Source organism: Pecten maximus, chromosome 5 (genome assembly GCF_902652985.1).
Source record: "Pecten maximus chromosome 5, xPecMax1.1, whole genome shotgun sequence".
NCBI classification, from domain to species: Eukaryota; Metazoa; Mollusca; class Bivalvia; order Pectinida; family Pectinidae; genus Pecten; species Pecten maximus.
Genome location: NC_047019.1, coordinates 14,152,475 through 14,172,950, shown reverse-complemented (window position 1 = coordinate 14,172,950; position 20,476 = coordinate 14,152,475). Strand labels below are relative to the sequence as shown.

The following is a 20,476-nucleotide window of genomic DNA, read 5'->3' as shown; positions in this document are numbered from 1 at the left end:
TGGTAATGACGTAACCAAAACCCAATGAGAACTTCATTGACGCAGTGGAAGCGTAGCGCTGATGGAAAGGATTGTATTACGTTCTCATTGCGTTGTCAGTGCGTTCTTGCTACGTCAATGTAGTTCTTATTGCGACCTCTCTACGCTTGTACAATGACCAAGGTACGCCAATACCACGTTGTTGATGACCACGTTAGGTTTCCAGTACGTTCTTACGGTGCTCATTAAGTTTACGACACGTCTGTCACAGGTTACCACCACGTCAAAACCACGTCCAGAGGATCGGCTGTATAAATACTCATTTCAAGTTTAATTCATTATCACTTTCGTTCAAACTACAAAAGAAGATGGTTACAAGTTATCAAGAACTTCTTATGCATCTTGCTCTGATTCAAGGACAACAGGTTTTTATTGATGCACAGGCCGCACTTTTGATGCTGCGAAGAAGGCGAAGAAGGAATAAAAGACAACCTAGGCTTTTTTGGTACCACCACCACCACCTGTCTTGGACTGTCCGGATTTTCTCGGCGGCATATTGTGAATATTGCAGGGGAATGGAAAAAAGAAACAAGTCAAGTTGTATTTATAGGGAACGGGCAAACGCAGAGAGAACGTAGTAATTACGTAATGCACGCGTAGAAAGATCTTTTTGGACGTAGTAAGAGCGTATTAAGAACACACAGAGCGTGGTGCACGCGCGAACATGCGCGAGATAAGGTCTTAGTGGAAACGTGTAGGACGTAGTAAGAACCCAGCAAGGACGTAATGAGGGCGTAATATGAACGTGACAACTGCAAAATTCTCCATTTTTGCCACGACCCCGCTGCGTTTCTCGAAATTTTAAGGACGCAGTGCGGTCTTCGTGGTCTTTGTCTTAGTGTGATGGGGGCATAAACTAATCGATAAAATAACGACAAAATGATTGGTATCATAGTGCAACCCCGACATTTTGTTTTAGTCTGATGTAGTCCGGTTTAGACAGAATCCGCTATAATTATAGTAACTGTAATGTCCACACTTCCGTTCGTCTTTAAATATGTGTAGTGATCTAATGTGTTATTAATTTATTGTGTTTATAGGTTACTTACTTGTAGAGTGGCTCCGTGAGATTGGTTTTAAAGTATGGTCAAACTGAATTCTGATACTAGTTTATCTCCCACATTGTCAGGAATCAGAGAGCCATCCAAGATATCAAAACTCATGAATGTTTCGTTTTTAGCTGTAATATTTATTATTTCATTTTACTGCATGTGTCATTTACAGCTCCATCTATAAGAAAACACAACTTGTATACTGTATGGTATGGCGCGGGAAGGATGTCATAATTAAATATTTCTGCCTAGGCAAAAATAAAATATTGCCTAGGCAAAATTATTTCTGCCTAGGCAAAAATCGAATATTGCTTAGGCAAAAATATTTCAGCCTAGGCAATATTCGATTGATGCTTAGGCAAAATTATTTCTGCCTAGGCAGAAATCGAATTTTGCCTAGGCAAAATTATTTTTGCTTAGGCAAAAATCGGCAAAATTATTTTTTCCTAGGCAAACATTTTTAATTATGACGTCCTTCCCGCGCCATAGTATGCATATAATTTTATCATGGATACAAAAATCTACCTTGGTAAAAAAAAAGAGAAGAGAAGGATACACTACTTCGCTAAAGTACTATTCATCATGATTTTCACTTACTCACTCACTCAACACACGAGGCATAATATGTAAAAATATATTCAATAAACGGAAAGTATTGCTATTACATATGGGCAAAGAAGTACAGTGTAATTCAAACAGTGTGGACAATGAGGCTTGTTAAATTTTCGAGGCAATCCGCCCCTTTATCAAAACACAAAAAAAAATACAAATACAATCACATATTTATATACAAGAAGTAGACTGGAAATACAATAAAATACAATAAGAATAATGTTTTAGTAACTAGAGAAACAACAATGAACCCTTCAGCAAACGTGGGCCGAAGGCGGATATACTAGCGTGACTGTATCATATTCAACACTAGAACGCTATGCGACCAACGGCAGAGATATTTTGAATTCCCCCGCACGTGAAAGTATATCGAAGAGTTCAAAGACGATTCGTCCCTGAATACTACTAGTGGACGACATTGCATTGATATCATATTTCAGAATAAAAATGTTGCATTATCGTCTCAGTGATTGATTAAATATCGTGTACAAAGTCTGAAAAACTTTGAAAAATATCTTTTAGATAATTAGAATTATAGAGAGTGGTGTGAAAAAACTACTACGAATATTTAGACCTATCAAGACTGAGAATATAAGAAATAAGAATGCCGAAGTGTCCCTTCAGGACGCTACGGGAAACAGACGGTTGGGGCCAAATCGGACCAAATGCTGTTGATGGCGGGAGGCGACTAAATGTGAGTCTCAAAGAGCAACAATGAATTGATGCACAAACAATTACAGCAATTATGAAAATTTTAACAAACTGAATAATTAACTACATGAATTGTCAAATATAATGGTCACATGGAGAATACACTCAGAAGCGGTCCTTCAACGTTCGTTCATACCCCGATGGTAGCAGGTTTGGAGATTGTCAATCCAGTATCTTTCTCTGGAACAACGTTTCTTTTCATTCCAGGTGGGACAGTGATCAATGGCGACCACCTGCATATCCTTCCAACTATGACAAGGTAAATTGAAATGCCTAGCCACAGGAAAGTCTGGTCTGTTTTGCTTGATGGAGCAACGGTGATTGTTGATTCTGATGTTGAGCTTTGTGCTGGTTTCTCCAACATACTGCATTTTGCATTTTTTTGCAGGAGAGGATATATATAGACTCTAGATATATATATATATATCAAACAAAAAATGCATATGTTTAATAAGCAAAAAAGCTATAATAAGTTCAGTAAAATGATTTTGTTAGAACATCTTTTTTTCGATAATGGATATTATATAACATTACTATCCCAAATGATTAATGTCAGAGCTCTTTATCCCAAACAGATTAACCCTTTGGTGAATGTTCTATCTAAATTGTTTATGAATGTGTAATATCAAAGATGGTGATTTTCAGGTGAGGTAAAAATATAACAGACACTGAACACTATTATTTTCATATTAAAATTTTAAATCTAAGTTTTTGAGTTTTGCACTTGTTTTTCATACTTTCGAGTCTAAGATTATCCACTGTGATCATTGTCAATAAAAACTGGTAATTTCCCAGCTTTGAAATAAACAAATCTCAGATATCATGGAGGAGTCTGGCAACTACATGTATTTCATTAATATTCTGAAGGGAATTCCTTTACTTTAAAGTTTCCACAGGAAAGTTCCATAAACAGATTTCCACCTTAAATCCAATAATACTTTGCTATGAAATTTTGTATAGAACTTTCACGACACCTGAGCGGAACACATAACATTGAAATTGTTATTCTCAAAATTATTCTCATTTGGAAATTTTCTGCATAATAAAGTGAGAAATGTTTGATGTTGGTTGACATATGGAATGGCTACTTTGTCATCACTCCTGTTCTGATTCTAAATATGTGACATAACCGAGATTGACGTATATATGTTTAGAGGGTGTCGTCGGTAACAGAAGACGCTTGTACTTTTAGAATACCTGGCCTAAATATCTTTTTCTTGTTGATATACAAGAAGTATGTTGTGTTGATATTTTCTATTGTCATTGTTATGTCATTAGTTTGACCTACTGCATGTACTTATATTCACATGAAAAAATAATACATTATTTTTATGTCCAGTTTTCAGAGAAATTAATCTCAAGTTGAATAAATTTGAAAAATACCCTAAAATTGATTTGTTTTCACTATCATAATCGTAATTAAAGAGACGTTGATTACTAAGTTCTGCCAACTCATTATTACCATGTATAAGCATGTCATTTTGAAATCGTACGTCACATAACATCACTTCTAGACCTCTAATTGGTGTATAAATCAAATAAGAAGGGTCTGGTCTTACAAGCTTCCCAATAACTTCTATGTTTCATCTTTGTGCATTCGTTTTAAATTAGGCCCTGACGTATCGTCCGAAACACTAGTCTGACGTGTGATTCTTGCCTTCCTTCTTCGTCTTTCCTTCGCTTGGTCCATCTCCGGCACTTGTTCTACATGTACATTAGACTCCGTATCCGAATCTATAATAAACCAAAGAAGAAATCGTTGTTATCAAGGTAATTAATTAAATCACCACAGTATCAACCAGAGGGATCTTGGCGCCCACCATTGAATGATCTTCATAGGTTCCATGTCAGATTGATCTTTTCTCTACTTTTCCCTTCCTCTAAGTCTTACTAATCTGTGTAAATTCAGAAACAGCCCTCTATAGCTAGTACTTTCCAAACAAGGGGAACCTATATATAAAATTTAAGATTTAGCGATAATGGCTGTCTGTCGACCATGTTGTTTTTGGATTGGTCCCAATATGCAAAACTAGGCACTGAGGGGAACCTACATATGAAATTTGAGAAAGATCTCTTCAGTACTTTCTCAGAAATAGCGATAACAAACTTCAATTATCAAAATCCAAGATGGCTGCCTGTCAGCCATGTTGTTTTCTGATTAGTCTCAAAATGCAATATGCATAACTAGGCACCGAGGGGAACCTGTGTATGAAATTTGAGAAAGATCCCTTCATTTCTTTCTGAGAAATAGCGATAACAAACTTCAATTGTCAAAATCCAAGATGGCTGCCTGTCGGCCATGTTGTTTTCCGATTGGTCTCAAAATGCAATATGCATAAATAGGCACCAAGAGGAACCCTAGTTATGAAATTTGAGAAAGATCCCTTCAGTGCTTTCTGAGAAATAGCGAGAACAAACTTCAATTGTCGAAATCCAAGATGGCTGCCTGTCGGCCATGTTGTTTTCCGATTAGTCTCAAAATGCAATATGCATAACTAAGCATCAAGGGGAACCTAAATATGAAATTGGAGAAAGATCCCTTCAGTACTTTCTGAGGAATAGCGATAACAAACTTCAATTGTCAAAATCCAAGATGGCTGCCTGTCAGCCATGTTGTTTTCTGATTAGTCTCAAAATGCAATATGCATAACTAGGCACCAGGGGGAACCTACATATGAAATTTCAGGAATATCCCTTCATTAGTTTCTTAGAAATAGCGATAACAAATTTCAATTGTCGAAATCCAAGATGGCTGCCTGTCAGCCATGTTGTTATCCGATCAGTCTCAAAATGCAATATGCATAACTAAGCACTGAGGGGAACCTACATATGAAATTTGGGAAAGATCCCTTCAGTACTTTCTCAGAAATAGCGATAACAAACTTCAATTGTCAAAATCCAAGATGGCTGCCTGTCGGCCATGTTGTTTTCTGATTGGTCTCAAAATGCAATATGTATAACTAATCACCACGGGAAACCTACATATGAAATTTCAGTAAGATCCCTTCATTAGTTTCTTAGAAATAGCAATAACAAATTTCAATTGTCAAAATCCAAGATGGCTGCCTGTCGGCCATGTTGTTTTCCGATTAGTCTCAAAATGCAATATGCATAACTAGGCACCGAGGGGAACCTGTGTATGAAATTTGAGAAAGATCCCTTCATTTCTTTCTGAGAAATAGCGATAACAAACTTCAATTGTCAAAATCCAAGATGGCTGCCTGTCGGCCATGTTGTTTTCCGATTGGTCTCAAAATGCAATATGCATAACTAGGCACCAAGAGGAACCTACATATGAAATTTGGGAAAGATCCCTTCAGTTATTTCTGAGAATTAGCGATAACAAACTTCAATTGTCAAAATCCAAGATGGCTGCCTGTCGGCCATGTTGTTTTCCGATTGGTCTCAAAATGCAATATGCATAACTAGGTACCAAGGGGAACCTACATATGAACTTTGAGGAAGATCCCTTCAGTACTTTCCGAGAAATAGCGATAACAAGAATTGTTTACGGACGGACGGACAGACGGACGGACCACGGACGCAGGGCGATTTGAATAGCCCACCATCTGATGATGGTGGGCTAAAAATACCATCCGAGAATTTTTGGGGTTAATTAAGGCAAAATAATTGATAACTTTGCCTGTTTTATACAGTATGTGCTCCTCCCACTAATATATATTTACGCTAGTTTAACTGTAATGGAAAAGAAAATTTCTCAAGGAATTGACCCCTTACGCTTCATGAAGTAATATCCGGGACACCTCATGGAGATACACTGGTAAAAAGCCTTTTTCCCCTTGTGATTTCATCTTTTAAAAGCACCTGATAGAAACTGGACTAACCATGAAATGTTGACTGATGTGATATGCAAAATTTTGACGCAGAGGCAGATGAACATACTTTGACTTGCAATAAACAGAACCATCAAGTGAAAATTTCAAATAAAAAAGATATTACCATCCTCGGAAATAGTGTCTGCTCTACCCATTTTCAGCAGATTGTCTCTCTTTTTTACGCTCAATTCAACCTTCCTCAGTTGTTCTGTGGCAGAGATGACTCCGTCCTTGTCCATACTGTATTCTAGTGACGCAGACTCCAAACTAGATCCTTGCCACGCTTGACGCCTCTCCGCTCCTCTGTCAAGCACACTGTCTTGCAAATTTTTCATAGCTTCTGGCATCTCAATACTTTTCTGTGACACTAGTTCTGATCTACCGAATACGTCCATATCCAACGAACTCGACTGTCGCGTAATTGATGGATTGTGTGCTTTTCTGTCCATATCTCCTTCGATTTCCTCATTCTGCTGCTGATCATGGACCAAATCTTCATAACAAGTGGATTTGTTTGATATTGGGACTGAAACATCTTCATTGTCATCATCTTCATCTACTTCCATCTTAGTGGAGAGGTCCAGTTCTGGAATGTCAATAGACATATCTGTGATTGGCAATGGTGCATCGTCTTCTTCCTTGTCCTGTTTATTTTTGAAGAAAGACCCATCCAAGATACTGGTGAAATCAACAGCAGCTTGCTTTTCATCAAACAAATTGGGCGGGATTCTATCCTTGACTGCCATGTACTGCTTCTGATGCTTGATTGTATTGAAACCATCACTCTCATCGTCCGAGGAGGAGGAAGACGATTCAGACAATTCAGGCAAATCTATGTCAGAATCATCTGAGTCATTATTAGATGGCATGATGGTTGTTCCTCTCGAGTTAAGCACAGCATACAACTCACTTTGTGTTAAACGAGCTTTTGTTGTCTCTTTCATGCTCCGCCGTCTGTCAATGTCTTTCTGGTAAACTCCATACTCAAATTTCTGTAAGAGACCAGTACATAATTTCATGAAACAGCAAGGTTCCTTAGCAGTCACTTAGTCATTTACCTATAACTTGCCAGATATGAGTTTGGTTTGCATAATCAGCGACGGGATAGTGGCACTATTTTAGGACAATTCAGCACTAAAGATTCTGCAGACGGTACTGTAAATTCAACTATTTTGTTTTTTCTATAGCAACTATCTTTGATTTTCAGAACGATAGTTCTGACCATCGCACACAAGTTGCACTCTACGTTTCGTGAAAATGTTCAACATCTCATTGTTTGAGTTTAGTACAATACAAAACGTAACTGTGTTTCAAAACCGAATTGAACAATGTCGGCTTGCAACAAGATCACTCCTAAAATCCACTTAATATTCAAAAACAATTTTGGTTGTTATAAACTCGCATTCAAATTGCTACCATACATAAGCATCATTTCAAACTTCTAAATATAAACAAACGCATATTTTATGAATATTCTTCTTTGATTGTAAGAGCAATAAAAACCTTAAAAATAATATCTTAATGCATTTCCAAATAGTTCCTTAGCGTTAATACTTTTCGACAAAGATGTATCCCAGCTAGGTTAACATAATATCAGTTGCTTTTAACCTTAAAATTGTAGAAACTTAAAATTTCCAAGCACAAACCTGAATTTTGTTGAGAAGTTTATTGAGGGGTTTCCACTCCTTTAGAGTGACATGAACTTTGAAGATTAGGTCCTTGACCTCCGAGTAAAGTCTGTGAGTGATTGGTAGTCCTCCCCAAGTAATGAAGTCCACGATCTCATCGCATCTGGTTTTTGCCTTAAACATGATGTTTATTGCAGGCACTAGAGAGAAATATAGAAAAGTATATAATACATTAAATTTCTAGAAGACAATTGATTTTGCAATGTATTCGCCTAACAATACACTAGGCCTTATTGCCTGCATAGTTCACATTTATATTTCAAAACAATGAGAACTTTAATGTTAGAAATATCTCTATGTTTATACAACATGGAGTCAAAATCACTAAAGGTCACTTAAAATCAGATTGAAAGGCAAAGTCTATGGATGGACAACAGATGTTCATCTCCAGCATAAGTCAATGGTCTTTCAGACACGGTGCACTCAAATATATACATTGTAGATAAAAGCATATATATCAAAATCAATTTAAACACCTATGACAGCTTTGAATTAAAGAAATAAGTATCAAATCATATTTGTTTACATGTGATTCTTCATAAACCTCCGCCTTGTCAAATTCTGAATGCATGTTAAGTACACTTCTAGTTTTTGGTTAAACATGTTGCTCAAAAATATTTTCAAAACTAATTATAATTCCCTCATGAATATATCATGTGAAATTTGTTCTTAGGTCAAGCAATAAGCAGTAGCATTACCCTGATTTTTCCTATGGTATAACCAGACGCTCTTCTGATATTGGACTTTGGCCATCTTGAAGGTGACCACTGTGAGCTGTAGGTGTGGAGGACTCATTAATTTTCGTCTTAACATCATTGCATCTTCCACGTCCTTTTCTGCCTTCTCAAAAATGCCAAGGGCAGCATATGCTTCCCCTCTATTCTGAAGGATCTGTGCCTGACCGTCCTGTTTGTGGAGATTCATTTGTATGTTCAGCCGACTACCATTATCGTAGTACTGGATTGATTCAAGGTACTTTGCTTTTGCTTCATCCACTTTTCCAGCTTTTGTAAGAGCTTCTCCTTCTTTAAACAGACATGTTGCCAAATTTTGCACGTACACAGGGACCTCAACATTGAACCATTTTCTGGAGCACTTGGTGATCGTCCCTAATGCACTGTTGTGGTAATGACGAGCCTTCTCTAGATATTCTTCACTTTGTCGGAAGTATGCCCCACCTAGGGCATTGAAAATTTTAGCCAAATATACTTGATAGTTTTTCTTCACTCCTCGGATTCTGAACAAATTTGCTGCCAGTTTCAGATTTTTTATGCATTCTTCACATTGGTATTCTCTGAGAAATAACCTCCCTTTTGCATAGAAAAAACTGCCAATTACAGCAGCCATTGGCAGCTCTTGCCCTTTCACTTGGTGAAGTAAGATATCAATATTTTCCAGTATGGCTTTAGCTTCTTGGTTTCTATCCATGTCCATCACCATAGTAGCCTTATATATCAGCCAAAAGATGTATTCCAGCTGATTCTCCGCCTTCTCCTTTGTCTTTGCTAGGAAGTTGTTCACAAGGCCCCATCTCGTATCATCATACAAAAGTTCATCTGCTATTTCAGAAATTCTTCTGCTCTCCAATATAGTCTCTAGGTTGTCAGTTGTGTCTGAAGCATCTGGTCCTGCCAGAATCTCATAGAAATTTAATACGTGAACACGATCAATACCTAATTTCCCTTGACCTTTCAAACAGTTTTTTTCCATCTCCTCTGCGATCTTGCAAATGACCTTCCGAAAGTGTTGTACAAACTTATACTTTGCTATCTTCATGTCTTGAAGATAAAGGCCAGATTGTTCTTTACTCTTTAAGAGATGAAAGACAAGTGGATGAAGGGAATATCTGGTTTCAAACCTACTAGTATCATCTGAAGAAGAAGCCTCAATGTTCTCTAGAAAATGACGAGACCTCAGATTGAACAGTTTGAGTGATGTTTGTTCTCCAAGCAGACTTTTCTCCCCAAGAACAGCTGCGGCTGCTTCGAGGTCAAAAGAAGCGGTATGAAACACAGATAACCGTACCAAATACCGTTTTTCTTTATCACCCAATGAATCAAAAGTCTTTTCTAGGCACTTGGTTACAGCAGAAGTCCCATCAATGGACCCAACTCGTGACTTCGTTTTTAGGTTTTCTATGAGTGTGTAAGGATTGAGAAGACCGTAGCGTATTGAGCTACACAAAGTGGTGATGGCCAAAGGGCTAAATCCGCACAGCTTCACTATCTTCTCAATCTGTGAGCTTTCAATTTTTTTCTGCAATATATCAAACGAAAAAGATCATTTGATATCAGATATGAGGTACGCTTTGAAGATAACTTGGATTTCTATGGAAACAAGTAGAGTAAATTTCTGGTAATTTTAGGCAAAATCAAACATTGTTGGACTGTAACTTATTTAGATATTGTTTCTTAACTACTGAGTGACTTAAAAGACCAAAGTTGATAAGATCAACGTAGAGACTGGCCCTTCGTTTGTGGGCCTTAACGGTCACCTGAGTCTTTAATATGTAGCTATCTTGATATATTCATAATGTATTTCTAAACAGTTCCTGTATAAATAATAGTAAAGTTACGCCCCAACTCATAATTCTGACCAATTTTGAATCATTTTCATTAAAATGTGATTTTCCTACATAAACTATAGTAAATTTGGGATTTGGGATTTCCACCATGAAATGATCTCTTGATGTGCCAAATCAAGCCTTTATGCGTATAAAGAAGCAGAAACCATTAATGTGCAAATTTGGATGATTTTTGAATTTAGCCATTTTTCTTGCAAGAACAATACCTGTCATTTTTTATCTGATGATCATTCTGTTTCATATTCTTTCATATGCAATGAAGAAATTACTCAATTTGAGATTTTTATTTTTGACCTACTTTTGACCCCATAGCAAGGCCTTGACCCTGACATATTATCTGATAACATGTCATGGAGAAAAGTTAGCCCTGACCACATTCTTACCAACTTCCCATGAAAATGAAACAACAAGAGGCCCCTGGGCCTTCACGGTCATCTGACAAATACTTACAGCAGGGACACACCCCTCAATCAGGTATCATTACCATAAATTGTCTATATGCAGCCAGTTATGTTTCAGAGCAAATTTGGTTTTGATCTGCTTTGGATAAAGGAGAAGCAGCATCTTATAACGAAATTCCAGCCATGTTCACATTTTTGGGCCATGTCCCTCTGTCCCAATGGGTCGGACAAGCCTCATTTATATCAATTAGGATTGCCCTTCCCCAATGATCAAGTCAAACATTAAGAAGGAGTAGCATTTTAAAGCAAAATTTTGGCTAAATTTCCCTTTGGGGGCCTCACCCCTCTGTCCTCAGGGGCCCAACAAGCCTCATTAATAGAAATTATGATTGCTGTCCCCTTATGATGTTTCAAACACAATTTGGTTGTAATCCATTCAGGAGTAGCGTTTAAGAGCAAAATTTTGGCTAAATTCCTCTTTTCGGGCCTCGCCCTTCTATCTCCAGGGATCACAATAGCCTCATTTACATACAAGAGGCCCATAGGCCTTAACGGTCAACTGACAAACACTTACAGCAGGGACCCATCCTTCAATCAAGCATCATTACCATAAATTTCTCTATGTAGCTAGTTATGCTTCAGATCAAATTTAGTTTAATCCATTTTGGCTTAAAGGAAGAACAGCTTCTCAAAGCAAAATTTCAGCCAATTTCCCATTTTTGGGCCATGTCCCTCTGTCCCCATACATTGGACAAGCCACATTTATATCTTTTAGGATTGCCCTTCCCCAATGATGTTTCACACCAAATTTGGATGAAATCAATTAATGTATTAAGGAGGAGTAGTGTTTTAAAGCAATATTTAACCTAAATGTTCTTTTTGGGCACCCCACCCTTATTTCCCAAGGGGTCGGACCTGTCTCATTTTTATAAATTAAAATTGCCGTCCCCTTATTATGTTTCAAACCAAATTGGTTGTAATCAATTAAGGCATCAAGAAGAGTAGCAATTTGAAGCAAAATTTTGGCCTAGTTCCAATTTTGGGACGTCTCCCCTCTGTCCCAAGGGGTCAAACCAGCCTCATTTATACAAATTGTGATTGCTATCCCCTTATGATGTTTCACATCAAATTTGGTTGTTACCCACTGAAAGGTTTAGGAGGAGTAGGGTTTTAAAGGAATAAGTTACAAGTTTTTCTCATTTGGGGCCCCCACCACTCACGCCCTTTGGATCACAGCAGCCTCATTTATATAATGTATGTTTGCCCTCCCCAATGATGTTTCACAACAAATTTGGATGTAATGCAACAAAGGGTTAAGGAGGAATAGGATTTTAAAGCAAAATTTCAGCAAAGTATGGGAAATACGGAAATAGTATGCCCATCCCAATGATGTTTAAAAAATTTGGTAGTAATCCGCCTTTGGGTTAAGGAGTAGCGTTTTCAAATAAAACGTCTTGCGTACGGTGCATTGGCGCATAGGGCACGACGACGGACGGAGCATGATAGCTAAATTTGACTCAAATAAACTCTGAACAAAATTAGTTATCTACAGGTCTTAAATTCCGTAAATGAAATAAAACCTTTAGCAAAAAGGGAATTTCAGGGATTTTTGCTCTGTTCATAATGACAGAAAGAAATAAAGGCCTGTAAAACAAAATCAGGTTTAATTTACTTCATATATAACCAGATTTTAAATAAGAATTTAACTTACTGTGCCAACGCATTTCCTGAAGAGTTCATTTGCCTCACTTGATTTCATTGGAGATAACTCTTTCTCCAGTAGCACGCCAATACCACTGTCCTGCCTTGGCTGTAAGGACCTATTTCCAGACCTTCCTTTGACAAACTTAGACAGTTTGACACGGGATGTCAACAACAGACGTAACTGAAAATCAAAGTATTGAAAGTACTGAAGGGATAAGGTAAAGTTAAAAATATTCATAGTGAAGAGGTTTACATTACTGAAATGTGTTAATCCTCTTAAAAATCACTCATGTGAAACCATTAAATGAAAGCATTCATACAAATTCTGACTTTATGTACTGACATGTGTTTTATGACATGACAAATTGATTTGGCTTTGGACCAAATACTTGTAACTAAATGATGTAAACACCCAACTAATGAAACATTCTCTCAAAATTTACTCCTTTTAAAAAAGATTTTGCCACCAGGTGTTAATACTTTTTCTAGCTTTATTGGACACCTTATATCCAGCTTTTGGAAATACATGTATATAAAAAAAATCCAAGTGTAAAAGCTTTGTTTGGCAAAACACAGATGTAAATGAAAGTAAAACGACATATTGGACTTTTGTTGCAATATCCTTTAGGAACCTAGCTGGGATCTGATCCGGATCTGCACTTCTACTAACATTAATATAACAGAGTTACCTGAAGACAACACATCTTCATTTCCATGTTGTTGATGAAAATCGGCAGAGTAACAATATGTATTTTAACAGTTTATAACGAGAGGCGCAATGTCACAAGGTTCTGGGGCAGAAGAAAATTTCTTATCATTTTTCATCTTAATCCCCACCAAATTCACTTTGTACATTTTCTTATTATGCTTTGGTTTGTTTTGAAAACTAAAATATTGTAGTTTCCTATTACTGAACTTGACTTAAAAGTTATCTAAAATACTTAAAAATGATACAAACTATAAGGGGAGAATGTTACCGCCTTCTCGGTAAATTAGTGGCATGTACCTATTACTGAACTTGACTTAAAAGTTATCTAAAATACTTAAAAATGATACAAACTATAACGGGAGAATGTTACCGCCTTCTCGGTAAATTAGTGGCATGTACATGCTTGACAACAGGTTTTTATAAAAGGCCACTACCGTATATTTCTGTATATTGATGTCAAAACAAAAATGTTATATTTTAAATATCTGAATTCAGCGGTTCGGTTTGGTTTGGTTTATTTTGTTTAACGTCCTATTAACAGCTAGGGTCATTTAAGGACGGCATTCCGTACTTGCGTCATAGATACGAGCTGCAACAGGAGTGCTTGGCGGGATAGATTACCCTCTCCTCATCAGGTCAGCATGTGTATGCTGTGTGCTTCAGCTTGACGACATGTTACAATTGTATCTATAGTCTGTTTCTATTTTTACTTACTTGTGTAGTTATGATTTTATATTTACCTTTGCATACATGCCATACACACAGGAGACCAATAAGGGAGATTGATGATTATTTTAAGGGAGTTATATATATATATAATTAGTGTGCGACATGAATATCAACATTTTTACTCATTTTTAAAGCAACAAACAAATTTTGAAAGTGATAAAGAATATTTATATTTATAGGGTAAAAATGTAATTAGTATACATTCTGTAAAGCTTTTACAATAATAATGAGAGATATTATCAGGAAATAGTCTGTTGTATTTTTAAATAATCTTAATTCAGGAGACATATTTATCTGCAACTAAAAAACATATGGTCCAAAGGTAACAAGAGAGGCAGCCTGAACATGAAACCATTCCTTACTAGATTGTCTCAAGGTAACTATCATTTACACAGCTGTTAATCAGTTACTTTGGGTTTGAAATACTAAATGAATTCTCACAAAAGTTAATTTGTACTAAGTCACATTGCTATATTTTGTCTAATGCACACAAGTCTATGTGTTATAATTTTGCTGGGAAAGCTGCCAAAAAATACAAGTTTAGTGTCCTGAATGACAGTAGGTGTGCATAGCTTAGAGGACAAATACATATATTGATGCGACAACACTTGATCTTTAATAACATTAGATACAAATGTACAAAGTAATATGTCCTTACAATCCATTTGGCTGTAACCAAAGCATTTAGGTGTTGCATAAATAAAAATTAATTTTATCACTATCAAAACACACAAAAAGATCTTACGCAAAATTCCTTTTTACCAAACTGTTAACACCACAAAATAGAAAATAACAGCAGAACAATATCTTATGTTATAATGGCCCTTCCAGTGTAAATACTACTCGGGGGTAAACAAATTATGTGCTAAAATTGTCTCATTGAGAAGTTTTGCAAACAATCCAAATATATCAATAAATAGGGTTGAATAAATCGAGATTACACAAGTGGTTGTTGTATGTGGTGTTCAACCACAAGTTTGTGTGACCTGTTTCCACCACAATACAGTCAAACCTGTCATATGTGACCTTCCAAGGGAGTCAATAAAAAATAAATAACATCAAATATCAAAATCCAAATGGCTGCCTGTCGGACATGTTGTTTTCTGTCTGTTCCCAAAATGTTTAGTTTAACTAGGGACCAAGGGCAACCTATATATGAAATTTGAGAAAGATCCCTTTAGTACTTTTCGAGAAATAGCGATAACAAACTTCAATTGTCAAAATCCAAGATGGCTGCTGGCTGGCCATGTTGTTTTCTAACTGGTCTCAAAATGCAATATGCATAACTAGGCACCAAAGGCAATCTACATATGAAATTTGAGGAAGATCCCTTCAGTACTTTCTGAGAAATAGCGATAACAAGAATTGTTTACGGACGGACGGACGGACCATGGACGCAGGGCAAAAAACATCTGATATATGATAAATTCATTCCAATTTGCTTACAAACTTACTTGTAAACCAAAAAGAAGAAGCAATGAAAATATTATATCAATTTCTCAAAAAAGACTCAAAATATAGCAAAACGTTAAAATTCATGTAATCTATATGATGTGTTGAGATGTCCATACAATAATGCAAATATATAGCAGGTTTTGGTTGAAATATCATTGATGAGAAACTGAGCTCAACATGAAGCTTAACATAAAGTCAAAAGCCCCAGCATCCCTAATTTTCCAGAGTCATTTGACCATAAAATCTGGATACTATTCCATACATGAAGGCTGCGTTGAGATGTCCACTATGTGATCTGACCATACATCAAGTTTGGTTAAAGTTTGACGGATACTTTTACAGAAACAGATTTAAAGTTTCTAAACTCAAAACTTTAAAGTGAAAAGCTAGACAATAAAAAAACACCTGTAGCTTATTCATTGATAAATTCTTAAGAAAACAACCACATGATGCTTATTCCTGTTGCTTATCAAGTGTTATTTTTTCACTAAAACAACCACCTGTTGCTTATCAAGTGTTATTTTTTCACTAAAACAACCACCTTATAGCTTAATTACACTGATTTGTTTAGTGATAAATGTTCACTAAAACCACATGTAACTAACTCAGTAGACTTCTTGTTTAGAACATTACTTCAAAGTGTCATAAAAAATGTTCATCAGTGAAAAATTTGACCTTTACCTTTGACCTTGATACAATGACCTCAAGCTTGGTCAGTATACTCCTTGTTCAACTCTGAACAACTTTGCTTCATCATGTCAATCATAGCAAAATGTTTATTAGGGAAAAGATGCAAACTGACCTTACCCTTTGAGTCCAATGATTTTGACCTTTGACCTTGACTTTTAAGCTGAGCTTGTATTTTTGTGCACCTAACATCTTGACCAAGTTTCATGTGAATCGGTCAATAACTACAAAAGTTACAGCCAGCAGTACAAATTTTGGACAGACAGAAAAAAGTAATCACTATGGCAACCTTATCATCAATACAGGTCCCTAGTAATTACCTGTAGCTTATTTGGTGATAAATGTTTATCAAAACTACCTGTAGTTTATTCAGTGGTACATGTACCTGGTCATGAAAACAACCACCTGTTACTTATTCAGCCCACCAGTAACTTACTCCCACCTACTTCTCAGCTCAAGTTTCTCACTGTAAAATCAGAACAATATTCTCTCCTATATTGATTGAAGGAGAATCAAAATACATGTACATACTCTGCAATGATCACCAAAGTCCTGTAGAAATTCACCAAATTTTGACAGAAATCCTTCCTTAAACCTGGCTATGCCTTCTTTATTGAGTACATCATCAATATTGTCCAGCATAAGAATTCTTCCTATAAAAAAAATCAAATATATTCATGTCACAAAATGTAAGAATCACACAAACCCCTTTCACAGAGTATCAATACAGCAATAATAAGATCTGATCGGTCAAGCAAGTCTTGGTCAATTCAATATTTTAGTTTCCTGAATTATGATTTTGTTACGAATCAATTCAGTTCTGTGTCCTGAATATCTTAGTAAAATGAACATATCCTGATGCTCTTTGAAACCAATATAATTAATATGTCCCCACTATTTGACTATGCCTCTAGATCTCTGTATGAGTATAATTATCATTGATACCTAGATCAACCCCACTTCTCAGTATTTCCCTATTTGGTTGCACTATATCTATTTTGTACAAATTCTTGTTTGCATCACTGATGCCGTGACTTAAGGTATCTGCCTTGGGTATAATATTTAAAGAACAAAGTACCATTTAACCACAGTATAAATACTTATCAAGTCAACTTACTTTGCTTTATTCTGTCCTTTTCTCTTAGAAAGTTCATGATTTGTTCTAGAATTTCATCTTCATCTTCAGCAATCCTTCCTGGACACTCCAGCTTCACAAAGATTTCCCTCAGTAGATCCTGTAACCTTTCCACTTCCCTGTTAATATCAGTTAAATATTGATCAATTAAGATATTATAGTCAAAAAGATATATCAGTTTTTATATACCAATATTGCAAATTAATGTTAACAATGGATTATCAAGGTAAAATATATTTCATTTTATGGACCCTTAAAACATACATACTCATAACTATATATAATTAACATTATCTTGAATTGGTCCTTTAGGTTATTGTGAATTGATTACTTTGGTCCTTATATACAGGTCAGCATCACATTAAATTCATTACCTTGGCCCTTTTATACAGGTTAACATCACATTTAATCCATTACCTTGCATTTTTAATTGGTCCTTATATAAAGATTTACATCATTGTAAATTCTTTACCTTGGTCCTTATATACAGGTTAACTTTACAGTGAGTTCATTACATTGGTCCCTGTACACAGTTAAACACTAATCACAATTTATTAATCAGCATAACATTGGTGTTTATGTACACAGTAAACACCAGTATAAGCATACATAAGTCTCCACCATTATCAACACACCAAATTGGTCCTTATATACAAGTAAACACCAACGCTAAATACATAAAAAGTTAATACCTTGGTCACTACATGTATACACAGGTATAGTTAAAGCTAATGATACAGTTAGTCTAAGACAGGTATGCTGCCATAGTGCATTACTTAGGTTGTTACTTGATTACAGGCATGAATATGAGTATTGTACACTTATACCTCAGTTCAACAATGACAACCCTCCATCGACGTTTCATGAGCCTACAGATGTGATTGGCCAGAGTTGTTTTTCCTAATCCACCCATTCCACAGATACACACACCTGTCAATAAAAATCTGTAAATTCCAACATCGACAAACATCAATTAAGTTCTAACTGCACAAACATTTAACAACTTAATGCATTTCACCCCTTGACCTGTGACGTGGAAGCAAATTTTGTGAAATTAGCTCACTTGTAAGAAGTAACTTGTAAGTTGAAACATATTTTACTGTCAAGAAAAAGAAAATTGGACGTGACACAATTTACAACAACTTACAATACACCCTCTCCTGACACACAATAAAACAAATACAACATACAATGGCCCTTTAGACACATCATTAATCATTGATCGTATGCTGTACATTTCTAATTATGTATGTGTCTGAAAATACCTGGTGTTAAAGTTTCTAATTTTGGTATACCTTTGAACCACAGAATAAAACTTGTACTCAGATTCTAAAAGAATTGAACAAAGGAGAGTTATAATAATGATTCAGAATGGAATGAGAAGGATCGTACGCAATGTAATACTCGAAACACCTTGGCCAATTCTCTTCCGACATCTAACCTCGGACGTAGCATGGGCATCACCTTATTGACTTTAGATTAAAGATACATAAATGGCCGAGTAGTTACGAATGGCAATGTAACTATATAATACCTCTGGTCCCCACAATGAAAAAAATGTTTATACAATCTGAAAGCAAGTGCTGTATTTCTCATTCCAAAGTCTGAAAATAATTTACCATTTATCTACTCCAGATATTCCAGCTAGACATACCTTTGTGAATTCTACCATCCTCTTCAAAAGTCTTTTTTATTTCATCGATGTACTCTTTTCTCCCTACAAAGTTTCTGTTACTACGTTCATCCTCAATCTCCGCCCTCCTGTACTCCTCAAGTTTTTCCTTGTGCTGCCTCAGAGCTCCAGCGACTGACACCATTCCAAAGTCTGTATGCAAACCTAGCTGGTCCATCAACACAATAAGAAAATCCACAACGTCTTCTGGCAACATGTTGTTTTCCAGTATTGAAAAGTATTCACTCCCATTTAGAGGTGCATTTCCTCCACCGAGGTAGTCTTGTGAATACTGAAGAACACTGTTGAAAACATCGGGACTGGAGTCAAATTCTCCAATAAGGGCATGCCTTATTATGTCCCAGCTTTGGACTTCAGTCCTGCTCCCCATAGATCCACCACCTTCAAACATCGCCATCTTCTTCACTAGTTGTTATACCTACAGTTGTAAATCATCATCATCATCATCATCCTCACCACCACCACCACCACCACCACCACCACAATCATCATCATAGTCATCATAATCCTCACAGTCATCATCAATCATCATCATCATCAATAATCATCATCATCATCATCATCATACACAGAAAGTCTTATTACTTAAGCTACATTTTGGATATTGTGGACATGGAAATGGATGGGTTTTTTTATTGATAGGTTGACATATTACATAAGTACAGGATAACACACATGACGTGGAGGTGGGATAATAATTTATCTTTCATGAAATGAGAACTGCACACCTGGAAAACACATAGTAGAACCATATAGTGACACTGACACATTAGGAACAGTACAATTGTCTTTAATCAATATTACTTAAATATGGGTTTACATACTTTTTTAACAAAATGACGGATTTGGAAAACAAAATGAAATCTATTCTGTGCATACCAGTATTTATGGAGCGAAGACGTTTTTGAAATTGAAATAAATAAGAAATGACTCAATAGAAATAGATCACGATGACATCCTCATTAAAGTTTTGAGTTTATGAAGCAGTCTATAGCCTTACCTTGATTACATTGTATCTCCTATTGTTCTACCTTTCACACTTACATTTGTAGTATCACTAATGGCCAACAAAATACCTTACCTGTATACCTCAAAATTCAGAATGTTGGCTAAGTGAGAAGACACCGACAAGTCAGAGGAGTGTAAGTGTCACCATTAACACTTAATTAAACGCATTGGAAGCCAATGACAGTTAGGGAATAGTAAATTACTTATTGTCGACACAGTTACTTTCACTTTCCGTTAGATTACCACGGTTTTTTGTAGGAAGTGCTCTACAGTACGAACAGTCACGTGTACTTCTTGCAAACTCTTAGGTGAAATGCACATCTGATACTCCACGAATGTCATTGTGATGTTAAATTAAACATGTCGATCACTAAGGTAAATACATGTACAACTGCGTAATATTATGCATGTCTGGAATTCTTGGAACTCTACA

The 20,476-nt window shown here is 36.2% G+C and overlaps 1 protein-coding gene across 1 annotated transcript; it reads right to left on the bottom strand.

Moving 5' to 3' along the window:
* Nucleotides 1-2,159: 2,159 nt before the first annotated feature.
* LOC117327243 lies at nucleotides 2,160-20,476 on the bottom strand. Its single transcript, XM_033884142.1, has 10 exons — nucleotides 20,117-20,476; nucleotides 18,997-19,453; nucleotides 18,170-18,272; nucleotides 17,325-17,461; nucleotides 16,739-16,860; nucleotides 12,635-12,808; nucleotides 8,637-10,194; nucleotides 7,897-8,078; nucleotides 6,375-7,242; nucleotides 2,160-4,148 (listed from the first exon to the last, which is right to left on the bottom strand). Exons 2-10 carry the CDS (start codon nucleotides 19,430-19,432, stop codon nucleotides 3,991-3,993), a joined length of 3,738 nt encoding a protein of 1,245 aa, XP_033740033.1. The 5' UTR covers nucleotides 19,433-19,453; nucleotides 20,117-20,476; the 3' UTR covers nucleotides 2,160-3,990.

Excerpts from the sequence above, each read along its gene's own strand:
- LOC117327243 (XM_033884142.1), bottom strand. The coding sequence starts at position 19,432 with ATGGCGATGTTTGAAGGTGGTGGATCTATGGGGAGCAGGACTGAAGTC. Across the intron at positions 18,273-18,996 it reads GGATGGTAGAATTCACAAAG|GTGTGTGTATCTGTGGAATG; the intron begins GTATGTCTAGCT and ends TTTTATTGACAG. Across the intron at positions 4,149-6,374 it reads AGACACTATTTCCGAGGATG|ATTCGGATACGGAGTCTAAT; the intron begins GTAATATCTTTT and ends GGTTTATTATAG.